Source organism: Malaclemys terrapin, chromosome 1, assembly GCF_027887155.1.
Source record: "Malaclemys terrapin pileata isolate rMalTer1 chromosome 1, rMalTer1.hap1, whole genome shotgun sequence".
Taxonomy (NCBI): Eukaryota; Metazoa; Chordata; order Testudines; family Emydidae; genus Malaclemys; species Malaclemys terrapin.
In genome coordinates this window covers 196,135,676-196,153,972 of record NC_071505.1, presented here as the reverse complement: position 1 = coordinate 196,153,972, position 18,297 = coordinate 196,135,676, and the positions used below count along the sequence as shown (strand labels likewise).

At 40.8% G+C, this 18,297-nt stretch overlaps 1 protein-coding gene across 1 annotated transcript in view; it reads right to left on the bottom strand.

The window, feature by feature from the left end:
- Window positions 1-1,326: 1,326 nt before the first annotated feature.
- ABCG1 (ATP binding cassette subfamily G member 1) overlaps window positions 1,327-18,297 on the bottom strand; it is an 81,146-nt gene continuing 64,175 nt past the window's right edge. Inside the window, exons 7-15 of the mRNA XM_054004876.1 lie at window positions 17,314-17,437; window positions 14,928-15,042; window positions 14,147-14,295; window positions 13,875-13,976; window positions 12,232-12,400; window positions 11,420-11,520; window positions 10,716-10,874; window positions 9,821-9,939; window positions 1,327-8,399 (exon numbers count right to left, since the gene is read on the bottom strand). Coding sequence (XP_053860851.1) covers window positions 8,171-8,399; window positions 9,821-9,939; window positions 10,716-10,874; window positions 11,420-11,520; window positions 12,232-12,400; window positions 13,875-13,976; window positions 14,147-14,295; window positions 14,928-15,042; window positions 17,314-17,437 — 1,267 coding nt within the window. The 3' untranslated portion in view covers window positions 1,327-8,170. The remainder of the gene's footprint in view (window positions 8,400-9,820; window positions 9,940-10,715; window positions 10,875-11,419; window positions 11,521-12,231; window positions 12,401-13,874; window positions 13,977-14,146; window positions 14,296-14,927; window positions 15,043-17,313; window positions 17,438-18,297) is intronic.

Here is an 18,297-nt window from a genome sequence, read left to right as displayed (position 1 = left end):
AAAACTACCTCCCAAAGAGATGGTAGCTACATTGATGGGAGCATTCTTCCATTGGACCTGGCTGCATCTACCCTGGGTATCAGGATAGCATAGCTATAGCGGTCAGGGTGTAGATTTTTCACCACCTTCAGCACTGTAGTTATGTCAACCTAAATAGACCAGGTCTAAGGCTCTTGGTTGATCAAAGGCATTGCCACCGGTGTCTTTCAAGGATATTAGGAAGCAATGACCTAGTAATCAAAAGTTTTTTCAATGGAATGGTTAAATATTAGGCTGTATTCAAAATGTGTGTTCCTTCAAAAAGCATTTTTTTAAAATCTTGCATCCATCTAGCACCTTGCATCCCAACCAAAACCAAAGCACTTTACAAACTTTAACTGGGATAAAAACCATAGGCTTGAGCCTGCAAAAGCCCTTACTCCTGGGAGTAGGCTTTACTCATCCAAGTAGTCACACTGACTTCAATAGGACTAAGCATTCAGGTTGATGGGAGTTGAAAACATTTATACCAGGGCTGAATTTGGCCCAAAGAGAGGTTAAGTGATTTATTCAAAGCCAAACAGCAAGCCAATGGTAACAGGACCAAATTCTGATCTCATTGCAAATCTGGAGTAACTTCATTGGAGAGTGGAAGTATAAATCCAGAAGCAACAGTTGTGAAAGTTGTAAGATTGCAAAACCAGGGGAGTACTGCTAATATTGTTAATTTGTTTCTAGTAGTGCCCAAAATGTGGAATCTACAAATACAACAAAGGGCACAATCCCTGCCCTGAAAAGCTTGCCTTCTAAAAACACAAAACGGAGTTGGAGGGCAAGAAAAAGAGGTTCATTAAACAACATTTTAAGAACATTTGCATTATAAGAAATACCAACCCCACAACTTACCCACAATCAGCCAGTTTGTTTCTTGTAGGCATTAGGGTAGAATGTTCGTCTACAGGAGAGACTTGAATGGGAAGGAAGTGACTGTGGACCACCTCAGGAAGGACACTCCTTGCATAGGGGATAGTGTGGAAGAAAGCATAGGGATGCTGGTGGAAGATGCAGACAAATGGGATGTCCAGGTTGTCGTCAGAGGCAGAACATTGGGATGGGAATAGGGGTATAATGGAAACTGTTCTGCAGCCTAACTACATTGGGAGATGCCTATAAGTGCCATAATATATATGTGGAACTAACAAAGAGCAATACACTGCCCTGGATTCACGGCAGAACTCCCCAGATTGGGTGTATAATGTCTAAGAGCAGGCTGTGAAATTCCAAATCATTCACTGGCCAATATGCTTGTCATTTCTGATTGAGAGTGAACAGGGACTAAGGCAGTAATCTGAAAATAATAATGCTTTATTTGATTTTTGTTACATCATCATAAATGTTCTCTGTTTTCAGAAAACAAAGCCCTAATTTGGAAAATAATGCACATACAAATCTCCTACAAGTATTAAGTATACAGAAATATACAAAGCTTAATGTATCGTTAGAATGCCCCACATCCTAAAGTTGGTACTCAGGTCTATCGTGCCAATGAGTACGAACTACAAAGGTAACAAGCAACCTGAAAAAGACCAGGTTTATATATATCTACAACAGTGCAAATATATCACGGTGCGCAGGCAACAATTGTCTCTAAAGAAGCATAACAAAGTTGATTCCTAGTAATGCATCTTGCATCACAGAAACAAGAGAGAACAATTACATATTAGATAGACAGTGTATGCACACCTCTGCACACTGATTTAAAATGTTACTTGCATTGAATCTTGCGTTTTTTAAAAAAAATTAAATAAGAATAACAAATTCAAGGGCAATATCTCACTACAAGTTCAACTGACTGAGATCAGGTATTGCACAAACAGTCTAAAACAAGTTAGCTAGAGTCCCAACTACACTGTAGGACTGATTTTTTTTCTATTAAAACATATCTATAATAAAAATGATCATTTTCCTTCCCCAGCAGAGGACACTACAAATGCAGTATATTAACTTTTGTACCGTGCTTTATGAGCATTTTTCTGTCAGAGCATTTTTTATTTACATTGCATTGTTTTTCAAAATATTCCCATTGGTAAAGGTTGGTATAATCAGAGTTAACTCAAGCAGTCTAATTTTCTGAAGTAATGGAAAGAAGTCATTAATAGCATTTAATTTTAATGTTTTCCTAAAATAAGAAGTAATGGTGCAAAATCATAGATGTCACCAAAGCACAAATAACTTTCAGAAACAAGGACTTCATATTGTCTCTACAATACACTTAAAATACATTTTAGATTTTTTGGGGGGGAAGGCAGGGGGAACACCATTAAATCCACCACTTCCATTTTCAATATTTCAATGAATTTTGCAAAGGCAGTTAAGATATTGGAATACATCTCTACCCCGATATAACGCGACCCAATATAACACAAATGTGGATATAACGTGGTAAAGCAGCGCTCCGGGTGGGGGGGCGGGGGGGAGGTGCGCACTCCGGCGGATCAAAGCAAGTTCAATATAACGTGGGTTTCACCTATAACACAGTAAGATTTTTTGGCTCCCGAGGACAGCGTTCTATCGGGGTAGAAGTGTACCTAGCATTGGCACCAAGTGCTCATTTATGCCATTCTGTTTCTACACTGTAGAGTGTGACACCCAGTGAATAAGGACATGAAGTAACTTGGAGTCAAAGGGTGAAATTCACCACTGTGCAGAAGCCGTGCAGAAGGACTATGGCCCAGAGCCTCAAAGATAGTTAGGTGTCTAACTCCCAAGGTCTTGATCTATGCCCCAATTAAGTCCCCCTTAAGCTGTGGATAGGCCTTGTGCTGGTCCCATGCACAGGGGTGGATTTCACCCCAGAAAGAGGATCCAATTTGATGATATACATGAAAAAGAAAAGGCTTGGAAGAAAGCAAAGACCTATTGAAGGGAGACCCTTCACATGAAAACAATATTAAGTACCACACATTACACGGTGTTGCTATCAGAAGTCTAAATTAGGGCTCATGCTCTCTTCAGTACTTTTGTTCTCAGTGTATGTAGGTGCTGCATGGAATGTGTACAAATAAGTAGAAATGGGCCAGTGTCTGCACAGAGTTAAAACAAAGTTGTTACGGCTGAAGGTAATTGCAACTCGTGGACATGTCCAAAGCAGAGTTGTATACATACTAAAATCCACCTGAATGGAACACGTTAAAATGATCCCTACTATATAAAAATATGATTTAAAACAGGATAGTCTGGATTCAATCCTGGAAGTTGCCAAGTATTCTGGGACCCAATCCAGCAAAGCCCTTTAGCACGTGCTTAACTCTAAGAAAACAAGATTGATCTCAATGGGACTTAACTACTAGCTCTATGTATTCACCTAACGGGGCCTATCTAGTGACATAGCAGTGACAGGGGTTATACAACATATAGATGACATGTCAGAACATCAGCCCCTGCCTACTTCTTAGTTCCAGCACGGCTTTTAAAATGTCTTCAGTATTATCATACTTTATGAATGGCACGTCACAATGTGTCAACTAGGAGAGCGCAACAGATGTACATACAGCTGAGCAAACAGCTGATAGGTCAAGGCTCCATAGGGCACATACAATCTTTGTTTACCTGCTGCCAGCAGGTGTAGGGAGCATTGAGTCAGGATTTGTCAATACACAAAGTCAATGTAAAATGCATTAGGGCTTAATGTCCCCATCGCTTGTGCCAAGGGGGATAAGACACAGACACCATAAAACAGCAGGTCAGAATGAAACAAAACAAGACTTCAAAATGAGTCCATGGAAGTGCTGGGTGTGCAGTGAAGGCAAGATCAAGCCCTATGTTTGCGGCGTTATCATAATAAGATTTAACATCTCATGCAAGGCTCCAGTGCAGCGCTAGGGTAAGGTTGCTGCCACTTTTAGCCAACCTATAAGCAGAATCAGAGACAAACAACATGATGTACAAATAATTTGCTAATGGGATTTTAAGTAAAGGGTTGCAAAAGAAACAGAGCTAAACAATGGCTGTCAGGAAAAGACGATGCTGATGTTAAAATTTAAAATAAAAGATATTCACATTTAATTGGCAAAATCAGTGTAGACAGTGGCTAAAAGCAGCACAGAAATCATTTTCATTGTGGTCCCTAACTACCGGTGCAAATATTAGCGCTGGATCTTTGGGACTGGAACTCTAGGCTCTTGCTCCATGCATTAAGAACCGGCTTCTGCTCTTGCTCCAGTGCACTGCCAATTCCATTGTTTACCACCCAGCTATTTGTGTTCATGCTAACTCCAAAAGCATGGGCTGAACAAAAGGCAGGTTTCAATTCAGGAAAGCATCCCTGCTCAGGAAAGCACTTAAGTGTATGTTTAAATCCCACTGAAGTCAATAGGACTGAAGCACGTGTTTAAATGCTTCCCTGAATAGGGATGGATTTAAGAACATGCCAAATCAGGGCCCCAGTTGCCAGACTGGGATAACAAATTCTGCAAATGGGAGGTGTCAAGTACTGACTAGCACAGCTTAACCCTTGTGAACAAATCCAATTATCTGAAAAAGTTGGGAATCGCTAACAGGTGTCAGAGTGGCAGCCGGGTTAGTCTGTATCCGCAAAAAGAACAGGAGGACTTGTGGCATCTTAGAGACTAACTCAAATACATTCGTTAGTCTCTAAGGTGCCACAAGTACTCCTGTTCTTTTTACTAAACTAATAACACTTCCTGCATAAGGGCCTGATCCAACTACCATTAAAGTCAATGGTAATCACTGTTTCCATTGGTATCAATGGGCTTAAGATCAAATCCCACACATGAAGCCCTGTTATCTTGCAAAGCCTCAAAGGACTAACTTCAACCCACTGCATTAGCTACTTTCATAGATCCTAATGCTGGAAGTGTCCTCTTGATTTATCCACTACGAGTCCATTGTATTTATCTGGAATTTCAGGGGGGGTGAGCAAATGGCAATGTTGAGGAGAGGAGAGCTCAGTGAATTGAAAAAAAGGAGGCACATGTTTGTTAAGCCACCTGGGGGTTGCATCCCCTTCGCAAGGATTTTCAGTGGGGGCTGTGTTCACAAGTTTATGATGCCTGAACTCTCCTCTTGAGCCCTGTATGGTTCCCAAATACAAGGGCCTTAGGCCAGGAGAGAAGAGGGAAATAGAATTAACACAGTACATTTAAATATATCTCTATTATTACACCATACTTATGACTGTAAATACAAAACACTCATTTTTTAGGACTGAACAGCAGTTCTGGATTTGCATTTGTTATACAGAGAGGAAAATATAAGTAGACAATCATTTTTTTGCTTAGCAAAATTATTCCATTAACAGTAGTATCTGTTTAACAGTGAGCACATAGAAAAAAATATATCTTCTTCTGTATGGTGGTCAGTTTCTCCCTTCCTTCCCATCCCCCAGGAGAACACTGTGCATTGTAATAAAGAGCTTAAAAGGTTATTTCCTATTTAGTCAGAGTCACTGGGGAATGAACCCATTACACAAAGGCCATGTCTACACTACAAGGACAATAATGGCATAGCTACAACGCTGTAGCTGTGCTGGCGTAATCCTGTAATGTGGACACAGCCTATAGCAATCACGGTGGAGAGATAGCTCACTGGTTGAGCATTGGTCTGCTAAACCCAGGGTTGTGAGTTCAATCCTTGAAGGGGCCATTTAGAGAACTGGGGTAAAAATCTGTCTGGGGATTGGTCCTGCTTTGATCAGGGGGTTGGACTAGATGACCTCCTGAGGTCCCTTCTAACCCTCATATTCTATGATCCTATGAAGGAGTTTTCCCGTCGTTGTAGGAACACCACCTCCCTGAGTGATGGTAGCTACGTCAGTGGAAGCATACTTCCATCAGCCTAGTTGCAACTATACTTGGGGTTAGGTTGGCATAGCTCTGGTATGGATTTTTCTCGCCCCTGAGCAACACAGCTATATTGACCTAAACTATGAGTGTAGACCAGGCCTTTGATATAACAAATACACTTTTCACCATAGCCTTTGAGCCAGTGCGAAAAGGAGACATGTCAATTTTCTGGGCAGTATGGCCCTGATCCAGCAAAGCTTTCAAACACGTGCTCCGTTTTAAAGACATGAGTAGTTCCAGAAGTCAAAGGACAACTCACAAGTGTAAAGTTAAGTATGTACTTAAGTGCTTTGCTGGAACTGAGTTTATAAGAACCCCATTAGAATGGAATAGATCCATCTAACATGGAGTAGATGGGGTATCAGAGAAACTCTTCCTTTTGGGACAACAATCAGGACAGAATAGGTCACCTTACACCATCACACCTTTTTCTAAATGAAAACATGGTGGGGATCAGTACAGTGTTCATTTCAGTCACACAGACTGATGTAAGACTGTAGACCCACCCGCCAGTCTCCAACATAGAGTACTGTGATGGGGTGTCCTCCTACACAAGGCCTGAAGAGGTTAAGGTGGCCAGGTGGGCCAATTAACCACCTAGGCTGCACTTGGAGGAGGAGCCAGGGAGCAGGGACTAATTAGAGACCTGGCTCAGCAGGAAGGAACAGGAGGGCCTGCATAAAGTCCAGCAGCTGAGAGTAGCTAGGGGCTGCAGAGAGAGAGAGAGGATGCAGTCACTCTGAGGGTGAGAGCAGGCACAGCAGGAAGTAGGCCAGGGATACAGCAGTAAGTTTTAGGACTGTGCAGACCTTAACTGCTTGTTGTAGGTTCCCTGGGCTGGAACTCAGTATAGAGGGTGGGCCTGGATTCCCCTACCAACCACTGGGGAAGTGGCACCATTAAGGGGCAGTGAATGGGAAGACTGCCTGGGACAGTAGGTCCTGAGAAACTCTGATACCCCAGTAGGGGAAGACTACATTGACCTGGTCGGAGGGCCAAGCCATGAAGCAGGAGCAGTTTCCATCCCGAGACAGCGAAACACAGAGAGAGTGATGGAATGCAACAGCAGGAAGGGGAGTCGCTCTGGCAGAGCTAATCCCGAGATGTGGACAGACGGAGGCAGGGAGGAGAGCACCCCATGACAGTAACTCAGACACAAATGTTCACCGTCTCACAGACAGCATTTAACCAGCTATCCTGGTTTGCAGGGTTTCTTTAACTATATTCAAGCTTCAGCCAAAAGGAAGTATCGGAAGCATTTAATGTTTGAATTGATGCATATATGACCAAAAGTAAAATAATACAAACCACATCCACCCAGATCTGGGCTAGATAAACAAAGAACCCAACAGACGGCTAAAATCTTCTCGATGTCATTACAAAAGAAAACATCCTTGGAGCTCTTTGCTTTTGCATTCACAGGAGGTAGTTCATGTGGATAATGGACACAATTAGCATGTTAACTATCACAAATAACGTGGGTTTAAAGGACATTGCAAAAACAGATTTTTTTAAAAAATAAAGCAATCATCTGTGGACAGCTTAAATATTCCTGACTATCTGTGCTCTATTTTTTTTTACATAGGAATCACAGGTTTACAGTCTGACTCTGATTTTGTCTTTTTTCCTTAGTATTACAATTTCTGAGTCTGAGACCATCTCATCAAGTAGAGCCCCAGAATTCTAAATTTAGATAGTGTATCACTATGATTATTTTTTTTAATATTATCCATCGCTATTAAAAAAAAAAAGACATCTTTTCTTGAGAATCAGTAAGCTTACAGACTTTGGGTTTGGATGGATAATTCTTGTGGAAGAGAGATCCAAAGTGATACATAAAAAAATGTCAAAGATGACACTCTGAATTTAAAATAAAGTGATAATGCTACTTTCTTTGCATCCCCCCACTTGGTACTTGACTGACTGTTGATTAATAATCACCAGCCACATAAATGTCATTGTACAACTCTGGCTATCAGGACAAACGTCATCTTATCACAGAAATGGTTTTCATAAAGGAAAGTTCCTGAAACCAGTTTTTGTTGCAGTTACATTGTTTCACAGTTGAAACTCTACATTGCAAAATTCCCTTCTATTTTTTCTTCCTAATTAAAGCTAGAAGTGTAATGAAAATGTGACCCAATCCAACTGGACTGATTAGCTTAACACTACACATCCACTAACCCAATACGGTTCTCTATGGGCTGGATCATAACAGCGTCTGTAACTGGGCACTGGACACCAGCCTGCCACGATGAGACAATAACAAGTTCCCTCTACTGCATGTCTAGGGTTCCTCCTATTGGATAGTTTTGTTTGTTTTTCCTTTACCTCTCCGCTTGGATTTTGTATCTGAGAACAAAATAGGCAATAAGACGCAGAGAGAAGAAGAAAATTCCAAGCACAATGAAGTCCAGGTAAAGTTTGGCATTTTCTACATCCAATTCTCTCAGGATGGCTGCTGATTTTTGAAAGTGGCAAGTATCATCTTTGTCGCAGTGAAGATCTTCTCGATCCAACCCATAGATGGAGAGAATAACGCCCTCAAACCCGTACCTAGAAAGGAAAGGATGGATTACAAGGTAAAATTCTAACCAGGGCAAGAATTTCTCATTTTTTATGATGGACTCAAGAGGGAAAACACTCATAATTAGAGCTCAGATGGTAAACACTGAAGAGTTAAATACTATCCTCAGAGGCAGGAAGTTTTAGACCAGATTCTTGCCTCGGTTGCATTCAAGCAAATCACACTTCAGTGGGTTTTGCATGGGTGCAACAGGATAGAATTTTGCTTTTAATAGAACGTTAAAAAAAACAATACAGTCAACTTTCCTTAAAGGAGAACATTATTAAAAAAAAAAATCAGAATAATCTCTGTTTATATTTAAAAAACATGCTAGTGACTTTATTAAAATTGACATGGTTAATATATATATTTTTAAAGAGAAAATATACTTAGTGCCCGGAGACAGTTGTATTGTATGATGAGGAAGAAACTGGAATGTCTCATCCTAATTGTCCTCTGCACGCTTCTCGTGGCACATCCTCAGCAGGAAACTTCCCCCAGCTCCCCTGTCTAACCTGGATCTGGTCTCACTTAGGACCTGATCCTGCAAGCAGATGAGCTAGCATAGATCCCTCTGTGGGACTCTGATTTCAGTGGGACTTCACATGGGTTGGACAGGGGCCTTAGGAACAAAACCATTTCTCCTCCATCCTGACATTGGATGCTAGCTACCATCCCAGTCTACACTGGCTTCTGATAAGTCTCTGGATATGAGGAATGAACTCAGTCTGGTGTATTTGCAAACCAGGACAGAGTTTGACTTGGGTTGTCTTTATAGTTCTACAACCTGGAAATAAACGATTTTTTCGAAACCACCTCAAAATGACTTTGTCATTATCTAGGACATATACAAAAAGTTGTTTGAGTGGACATTTTCTAAGCCCCCTTAGCTCCCTCTGCAATGTCACCTTCCCGACCCTCTTCCTCTGGAGAAAACCCATTGGACACCTACAGAAGTATCATTATTGGTTAAGCTGGACAAACAGGCTTTATCCAAGAGGTCTGTCTGAACTGTCAGTGAGATATGCCATGAGATACACAGTAAAATGCAAAATAGCCTCCGAAGTGAAGTGCTGGCAACCCCATTAAAGTCTTGCTATGGACACTTTGTCCTCACCTTTATATGTCAAAGCGACTGGTCCAAATTCTCTGTCGACTTACATGCTGTGCACTCTTTGAATTTAGTGGGATTGAACAAGGCATAAATCAGCACAGATACTGGCCCATTACATATAATCCATGCTAAGATTTTTCTTATTTCATGTTGTTATACATACTTTGTACAGTAAAATAATTTGGGATTGTTCTTTTACATATATTTCCTACTGGAAACATGGAAATACATCACATTAAATCCTAAAAGAATATGCTGTAAAAAAAAAAAGTTCCAGGTTAAGGTCCCACACGGTACCTGACATATGAGATGTAGGACATCCATTGGAGGTATGCGGGAATGGTATCAAAGCTGACAAAAAATCCTGAGAAAAGCAGGACTGGGATGGCTGTAACTGGACCCACGAATGTTGCCACCTGGAAAAAGGAGGAAACAAATGATGCCTTCTCAGACAGCAAAGAAACATCCAGGAGTTCGGGGTACTCCCTGCTTTTAATTTCTTCACTACTGTTGGGGAAGGTGGTCTTTAATTCAGTAAACACTCTCTAAGGCACAAATCCTCTGTCCTGTGTCAAACTCAGATAAGCAGTTGAAGTTCACCCAGCCATGCTACAGAATGGCATTGCAGTGTCGCCCCCCTGCAACTACTCCTTCTTCAGGGCAGCAGTCATGTCAACAGCTGCTTCACTCCCTCTCTGTAGATGGTTTGGGTTATAGATCTGTTTAGTGGTGACTCTGCCTTGCCTCCTGCACATTTCTGTCTGTACTTGGATGCCACTAGTGAGAACAGCTGCAAGTCCCCAGCACCCTACCCCACATTACACTACAGAATCACATCAGTTCTGCAATTTATAGGACATGATGCACTTGTGGGTGAGTGGGGTATAACATCCATTTGAAAGAGATGGGTGATCTGGCAACTCATTCAGTGCTGAGGTGCTTAAAGAGCTCATTCTTTCAAATGCTGTAACAACATCACTGCTTTCTCGCTATTATTTATTAATTCTTAAGCAGCTGTAAAGACACCAAGAATCGGCTAGAGAACCCCTTCTTTGCTGTTTCTTTGCAGGTGGTTCAGAGCGAGATGAGAAGTGCAAAGGAGGTCAGGGAACTTACAGCAGCAGCCGTGGCAAGAAGCCATTGGCAGGGGAAGCAAGGTTCTGGTGAGATCATAACACACAAATGCCAGTACCTGAAGTGATGTGGAGGCTGCACCTATCAGAAGACCCAATGACTGAGCCACCAGTGATGTCATTGTCCCCAGGGCCGCGAACAGGACAAATCGGAGCGCATCTGATGGCTGTGAAGTCATCCAATACACGATGCTGCAATATGCCACAGGAAACATAATCTGCAGAAAGATATATCTGCAGTTACTACATTATAGACTCAAGCCAAAAGCGATACAGAGCGTTTCAGTGTTGCTGAAAGCAATATAAACACCTAGAAAGCATTATATCCCACTTAACCCATCTCTCTCATCCCTCAATGCTGTACTGAAAGTGATGATGCTCAGAGGGGAGATAGTACATCCATCACATCCTATCAAATCTATCATGTCTTGCATGCTACCTTAGACTAAAAACACAGCTTCCACTTGCTACCAGCCCTTTGCAGCCACTAGGCACAAAAACAAATGAAAAGCCCCTGTCTTTCTTTAGTTTATTTATTCAGGAAAGCTCAGGTTAGACACAGGATCTTGATTTCAATAAGGGCCTGCCATTTATTCCCAAAGGGTGTTTGGTTTAAGTCAGGAAGCTCATACACTAACACACAGGCAGTTTTCCACCACTCTGGTATTTAAATGAGATTAAAACACTGATGAAATGCTGATATCTACTTCATTTGCAAGTGGATACAATAAAAATGCTCTGTGGTTTATTCAAAAGTATATACCTGAAAAGGGACATCAGCCATGGTTTTAGCTAGATAGTAGGCCTTCAGACTGTACCAGTAGTTCAGATGCTCTCTGAGAAATACACCCATCTCAAGAGGAACTAGATAGAATAAAAATTAATAAGCTGGTTACTTACACTGTTAGAGTGTGACATGCTTGTGCATAATAATATCCTACCCATTTGTAATTCTGAGAAGCTGCAATACTACAGTGTGTCTGGAACTCCAAAACAATTGTCAGACCAGCAACACACTGAATCATGTCTCTTGAGGCACAAGAGGTCAGCCTGGAGAGTAGCTCATTGACAAATACGTGCACTGGCTGCTCAGATGACATGGCTCTCCCTTAAAGAGGCTTTGTAAACTAAAAACTATGTGGTTAAAAGTTGAAAGCCACAAGTCTTCTTTCCTGTCCTGGAGGGAATCTAAGATGACAGCCTACAATGTAAAACCTTGCAGGCTCTGCAAGTCCCTCACATGATTATGGTGACAGCCCTATCGTTAAAGAGTCACAAGTTAAAAAGCTTGGCGGTGTCACCCTAGTCCCTATCCATATACATTGTATACATACAACACAGGGTCACATCACTGGCATCTTCGGACCATGGCAAATTCCAGATCAGAGCTGGAAATTTTTCTCTATCCAGTGCAATTAGTCAAATGAGTGCAAAATGTACTCACTTTTATTCAAAATTAAGCCAAAATTCATACGTGGTTTCACATGAAATAGGTATACTCCAGCACTGATTACTTCATTCCAGCTAAAATAACTTCTTTACAAAAAATATAGTAACAACGTGGTCAGTACTCACACGTAAGGACAGTTGGCATAAGAGCAGCAAACATAAGGAACAACATGGAAAAAAAGAGGAAGCCAGAGTTGCTTAAGACTTTCTTAGCTTCATTTCCAATCCCTAAATATAGCAAGCCTATAAGAAGTCCAATTCCAATGTGTGATGTGATCCGCAAATGTGTCAGGACCTAGGAGCAAGGAAAAGTAGTATCTCTGATCAGCATGTTTGGATCTAACAGCTACCACACTGTATGTAAAATCAACTAACCAGCCAGCAAAAATCTTAAATATATCCTAAAATGAACTATTTAGAAATGGTCATTTTCCACTAGCTAATTGGGCTCCAGACAGACAAAGCTCCATTAATGGAATTTCTAGATGTACCCCTGCCAATCAGATACAAGGACCAATGGAAAACAGAATTTTGCTCTCCAGGCAAAGGCTGTAACTGAGGATGTCCCAGAATAGTGTCTGACAATCTCTGTGTAGCCACTGGCATACTTCCTCAAGAGAAGCAGACTTTCTCTGCCTAAAAAGTAGCTGAAACATAATAGAAAGGGCTTTGAAAGAGTCAAACAAGACATTTTGAGTTTATATTGACAAAACCAATTTAATCTGACATTGATTAGCTCTTGGTATTCTCTCAGTAATTCAGTATCACTACAATAGATATGGCACCAGGTACAGAGGCCGGAAGAAAATCTAGAATAGTCACATCTTTATGATTAAGCAAAAAGAAATTTCCTTAAGTTATAGCTATTAACTGCCCAATCTGAGCATCCCACCGGGAAGAGACGAGGAAACTATTATACAATGAGAGGGTGGTCTTTTGAAGACATCTGTGGGGTAGCCTCAGTAGATAACTAGCAAAGAAAATTATGAGTTAAGTGGATAATGCCTAGACAGGTAATCTGGAAAATCTGAAGCTGGATATATCTTTTTGGATGAATAATAATTCCTTGACATTAAGATTAATTATAGTGTCTTACCTAAACATTTTAATTTACCTTAATTAACTATTGGGAGCTTTGACCAACGGGGGCAACAGTCCCATGCTGGCACATGTGGAAATGCAGGCTGCAGCATTTCAAAGGGTGGTGACGCTCCTAATCCAGTGTAGCCATTCAGAGCCACAAAAGGAACTCTAGCTGAGTGACCTGAGAATTCTTCCGAAGATTCCTGCTGCTGTGCAGCCTCCATACACCCAAACACATACACAATGCACACGGTGACTTCACCTCACTAACTGGCCAGTAATATTTGAAAAGGACAAATTTATCCCAACCCTCCCCTTATGACACTGTAATTAATAACAGCCTGATTCTCCACTGCCTTGCAGTTTGCAGAATCATTTACACTGGTGCAACTTTGCATTCCCTTTGCACTGGGGTAATGACTGCACAAAGTGTAGAGTAGCAGAGAATCAGGCCCTGGATGGGATTTTTTTCAGATATTTCTCCTATCTGAATACCAGTCAAAAATGTCTGATTCTCCACTCTCATACTATAATTACTGAGACGCAAAACACAACCTCCGTGTTTTAAAGTTCTGTGCCAATCTGCACGCACATAAGGTGGATGCTGAAGTTAAACCCAGGACACCACCCTCACAAACACACGAAAAGTGCCCTTGGCTACAAAAGTATGTTAAAAGCAGCCTTACCGAATCCCTCATGATGGTGAGAAAAGTTCTTTTAAAGAGGATGCAGAACTGGGTGAGGCAGCTGGCTGAGAAGCTGTGACAGCCTTCTGTGGATGAAGAGTCCTGAGGTGACACACAACACAACAAACTAAGCTCCTTGCAGAATCTTATTTACTGTTCACTAACAAGCCCCAGTTCCATGCAGCAGAACATGCACAGCTCTCCGCTACTTACTTAATATTTCGATTATTTCTCTCAACCTCCCTCCCCTTCAGTGCTTTGCATGGATTTACCTCGTCAGAGGGTCGATGCCATAAGAAGGGGTTCAGTTCATTCTCGCCACCAGCATCTCTCTTGTAGTCTGTGTTGCACATCCCTTCCCGTGCTGCTCTGACCAGCCGACTGTTCTGGTCCCCGTATTCACCAGATGCAACCTCCATCACTACATAGAGCATTTAGAGGAGATTTACTCATTCTACACCATACATTAGTCACAGGCTTGGCTATTGGGGCCTAATCCTGCAACACTGAAGTCAATAACAACTTTTACCACTGATTTCAATGGGAGCAGAAGCAGGCCTTAAATGCACAATATTTCTTTGTAAAAAGCCTACATTTTTCTGCTGCTAATACTTGTTAAATACAACATTTTAAAGGAAATATAATGAATGTCTGGCTGCCTTAGTACTCATTATATGGATTGCAGACCTATTTATTCTGGTCCCTACTGCTGCTGTGAAACACTTAGCTATGACTATAGAATGATATAGTATTGTTTTCACAAGGTCTGTGGGGTTTCATTAGAAAACCGTGGAAGTTTATAGGCGTGACACATATTCTGCCTTTCATTTCCTACTATTCCATAGTTTGCATTTCAATCAGAAAAAGTCACTAATTAGTCCCACCACTAGATGGCATTAAAATGATTTACAAAAAACAGGGGACTCATTCCACACTGACACAGTAAAAATATAGAAACAAAAACCAATAAAAGCCTCACTATTTCTATTTCACCCAGAAGAGCTAATCAAAAGGAAAATAAGCAAACTGGAAAAGTTATTTAATTTTCCTTACCAAAATCTGCTGGATTGTGATAGGTTGGACAGTTTAAACCCAAATCTCTCAAATAAGGGACAAGGTTTAACACTTTCCCACGGTAAATACATTGTCCTTGACTTAAAACATAGAGCTGAAAAATAAAAGATAGAGAAAGTGAGGAAACATCAGAACCTTTGAATGTGTCTGTGATGTTGCACTCTATATGATTTTATGAAAATATGCTCATGAGTTTAAATATAATGTAACTGGAATATGCTTCACGCAAAAGGTCTCTTGTAAGGTATCATTACAAAATTTATAATCTACTGAGTGTGGTCATCCTATTTGTATAAATGTACCACTCTTGTATCTGAAACTAGAAATATGAAATATAACTCTGAGGGCCTATTGTAATTATGCAAAGTGTGGGCCATTAATGGTGGTTTGGAATCTTGATGACTCCCATTAACCAGGACAACTGTCTGCAGATGGCTCTGTTTTCTTGTAAGTCTCCCTGTATACGTTTGTGCTGGCAAGTGGGTAATGAAGTCTTACAGTGACATGTGATCATGTCACCTGAACTGGAATCCATCTTTAACCTGGGGCTTTTCCATTGAGAAGGAGGGGGTGGGAACCCAGAGAGGGACAAAGGTTCCTGCCTTATGCGAGGAACAGAACAAAGCGGGGAGCCATCATGAGGAATCCCCTAGCTACCACCTGAGCTGGAACAAGGACTGTACCAGGGGAAAGGATTGTGCCCAGACTAGGAAGGAGTCCAGTCTGTGAAAGAGACTTATTGAAACATCTCTCAGGGTGAGATTTTATCAGTACTCAGTTGTATTACTGTATTAGGCTTAGATTTGCGTGTTTTATTTTATTTCACTTGGTCATTCACTTTGTTCTGTCTGTTACTACTTGGAACCACTTAGATCCTACTTTCTGTATTTAATAAAATCACTTTTTACTTATTAATTGACCCAGAGTATGAATTAATACCTGAGGGGGAGGGGGACCAAACAGATGTGCGTTTCTCTCTATCAGTGTTATAGAGGGCGAACAATTTATGAGTTTACCCCGTATAAGCTTTATACAGGGTAACACAGATTTATTTGGAGTTTAGACCCCATTGGGAGTTGGGCATCTGAGTGTTAAAGACAGGAACACTTCTGTAAGTTGCTTTCAGTTAAGTCTGCAGCTTTGGGGCACGTGGTTGAGACCCTGGGTCTGTGTTGGAGCAGACTGGCATGTCCTAAGTCCTAAGCTGCCAGGGCAGGAAAGCAGGGGCAGAAGTAGTCTTAGCACATCACTTGGCAGTTCCCAAGGGGGTTTCTGTGATCCAACCCATCACAGTGTCTACCTGCTTTCTCATAGCAACTGGAGTAGTCAGTGAGTAGCTGTTTGATTTGGAAGAAAATAGCAACAGATTGAAAAGATTTGTCAACACTGAACGTGGAACTACAATTAATGGAAAATCTGCAGAATATTAGAGATGTTCAAGATATGAACTCTGCAAAACAACCCCTTCAGGGCTAGTAGTGTACTAACATAGAAACATCATAATTCATCCCATAGACACAGGTTGGAAAGCAGGCTGGAAATGGCATGACTGTGCCATCTTATTTCCATAAATTATTCGTGTTTTTGGTATGAAGATGGGGATGGCGAATTCAGGGGGCAATGGGGGAACAGGAGGAGAAGGAAGAACAGTAAGAAATAGCTTGATTAGTCTTGCTTTTAGCCTCTCTGTTGACTTCATTTAAACTCATTGAAAGAGTGGCAATCTTCAAGAGCTTGTTCACCTACTGTAGAGTGGGTTTTCTCTAAGCTCTCACAACTCTCACTTAAATGGCATAAGAAGATTAAAGTAAATTTAAATCTAATCTAAACAGGAACAGACCATATCCTGCCATCAGTGTGAACAAAGATTTCTGACAGCCTTCAATTTTCTGTTTTATTCTTTCACATGAATACAAAAAAGCAATCTGTTCTCAGTTATTCAGGATCAAACCGGAGTAATTCCATCAAAAATTAATGGAATTTTCTCAATTTACACCAGAGTAGCCAGGATGAGAATTTGGCCTATCAACATTACAGACTTTAAGAGTAACGCACTCATACTAATTCTTATTTACTATAACACACAAAACATTGGCAGGAAAGGACCCAAAATTCAGGAGTGCGATAATCATGACTTCTAAAATTTACCAGCCAGATTCTTTAAAAATCAAATAAATAAATAATATAATATAAAAACAGGAACATGAAGGGAAAAAGTGAAAAATCATATTTTGTTCAAACCTACAACTCTAGTGATACTGATTTGGGACATGATCTGTGATTTTGCATTATCTCCAGCCTGCACCAATTATACATACAACATATTTAAACAAATATGTAAACCAGAAGAATTTCTGAAAGGTACCTGATCAAATAACTCAAACAGTTTGGCACTTGGTTGATGAATAGTACAGATGATGGACCTGCCACCCTGGGCTAACGCCTTCATGAGAGAGACAACCTGAAAGCAAGATGCACTGTCCAAGCCACTGAAAAAAAAGGCACAGAGGTGTTTATTAGATGTGGTTCCATATGCAACTGTTCAAAATAATACATGTGCTATGATGTTTCTGTCTCTCATTATTATCTTTTTACAAAATACATCTTTATCATCTAACACTACACCACACAGTATCTCTGGGTTCTTATTTCTCTCTTCCCTTGGCCTTTTCCTTTATCAAGCATGCATCATACTTAATTAAAATGGAAGTTCTTCACAGGGTTACCGTATGCAATTTTCAAATTCTAGGATTGTGGGTTCTGATTAATGCATGGGTTCTAACAAACTAAGGGCCAGATTCTACTCTCAGATACACATCTATGGCCCAACTAACTTCAGGGTTGTCATGAGTGTCTTCCTGAAGCAGAATTTGATCCTAAATGTATTAAATTAAAAATGCAATTATCAAAAATGTTTAAGCTGATTGGCCATCTTCACTTCAAGGGAAACTACACATTATAATCTGAAGAATTTTTTCTGCCGCTCTTCTGGGAGATCCCTCTAGGATTTCTCTCAATCGCCCTCTTCCATATTGTTTCCCTAACAACCACCTTTAATAGCCCCATGTCATGTCAGGTTACAACAGTAACCTGGTGCACTAAATGGTGACCCTACTGAAACGATTTCTTGGGGTTTGCATTGCTCTATGGTTTTAAACAGGTGTAACTCAGTTGCTTTCTATAATATTATCCCAGAGTAACCTGGAGTAACACAGTGGCAAATCAGGCCCTTTAAAATCAGTATTCAAAAATTATAGGTTTTACAGATGCTGATGCAAATATTTTAAGCATTTCCTAGCAATGAAAGGTGAGTGTAGCAAACATGAAGCTACATAACTTCATGCAGCAT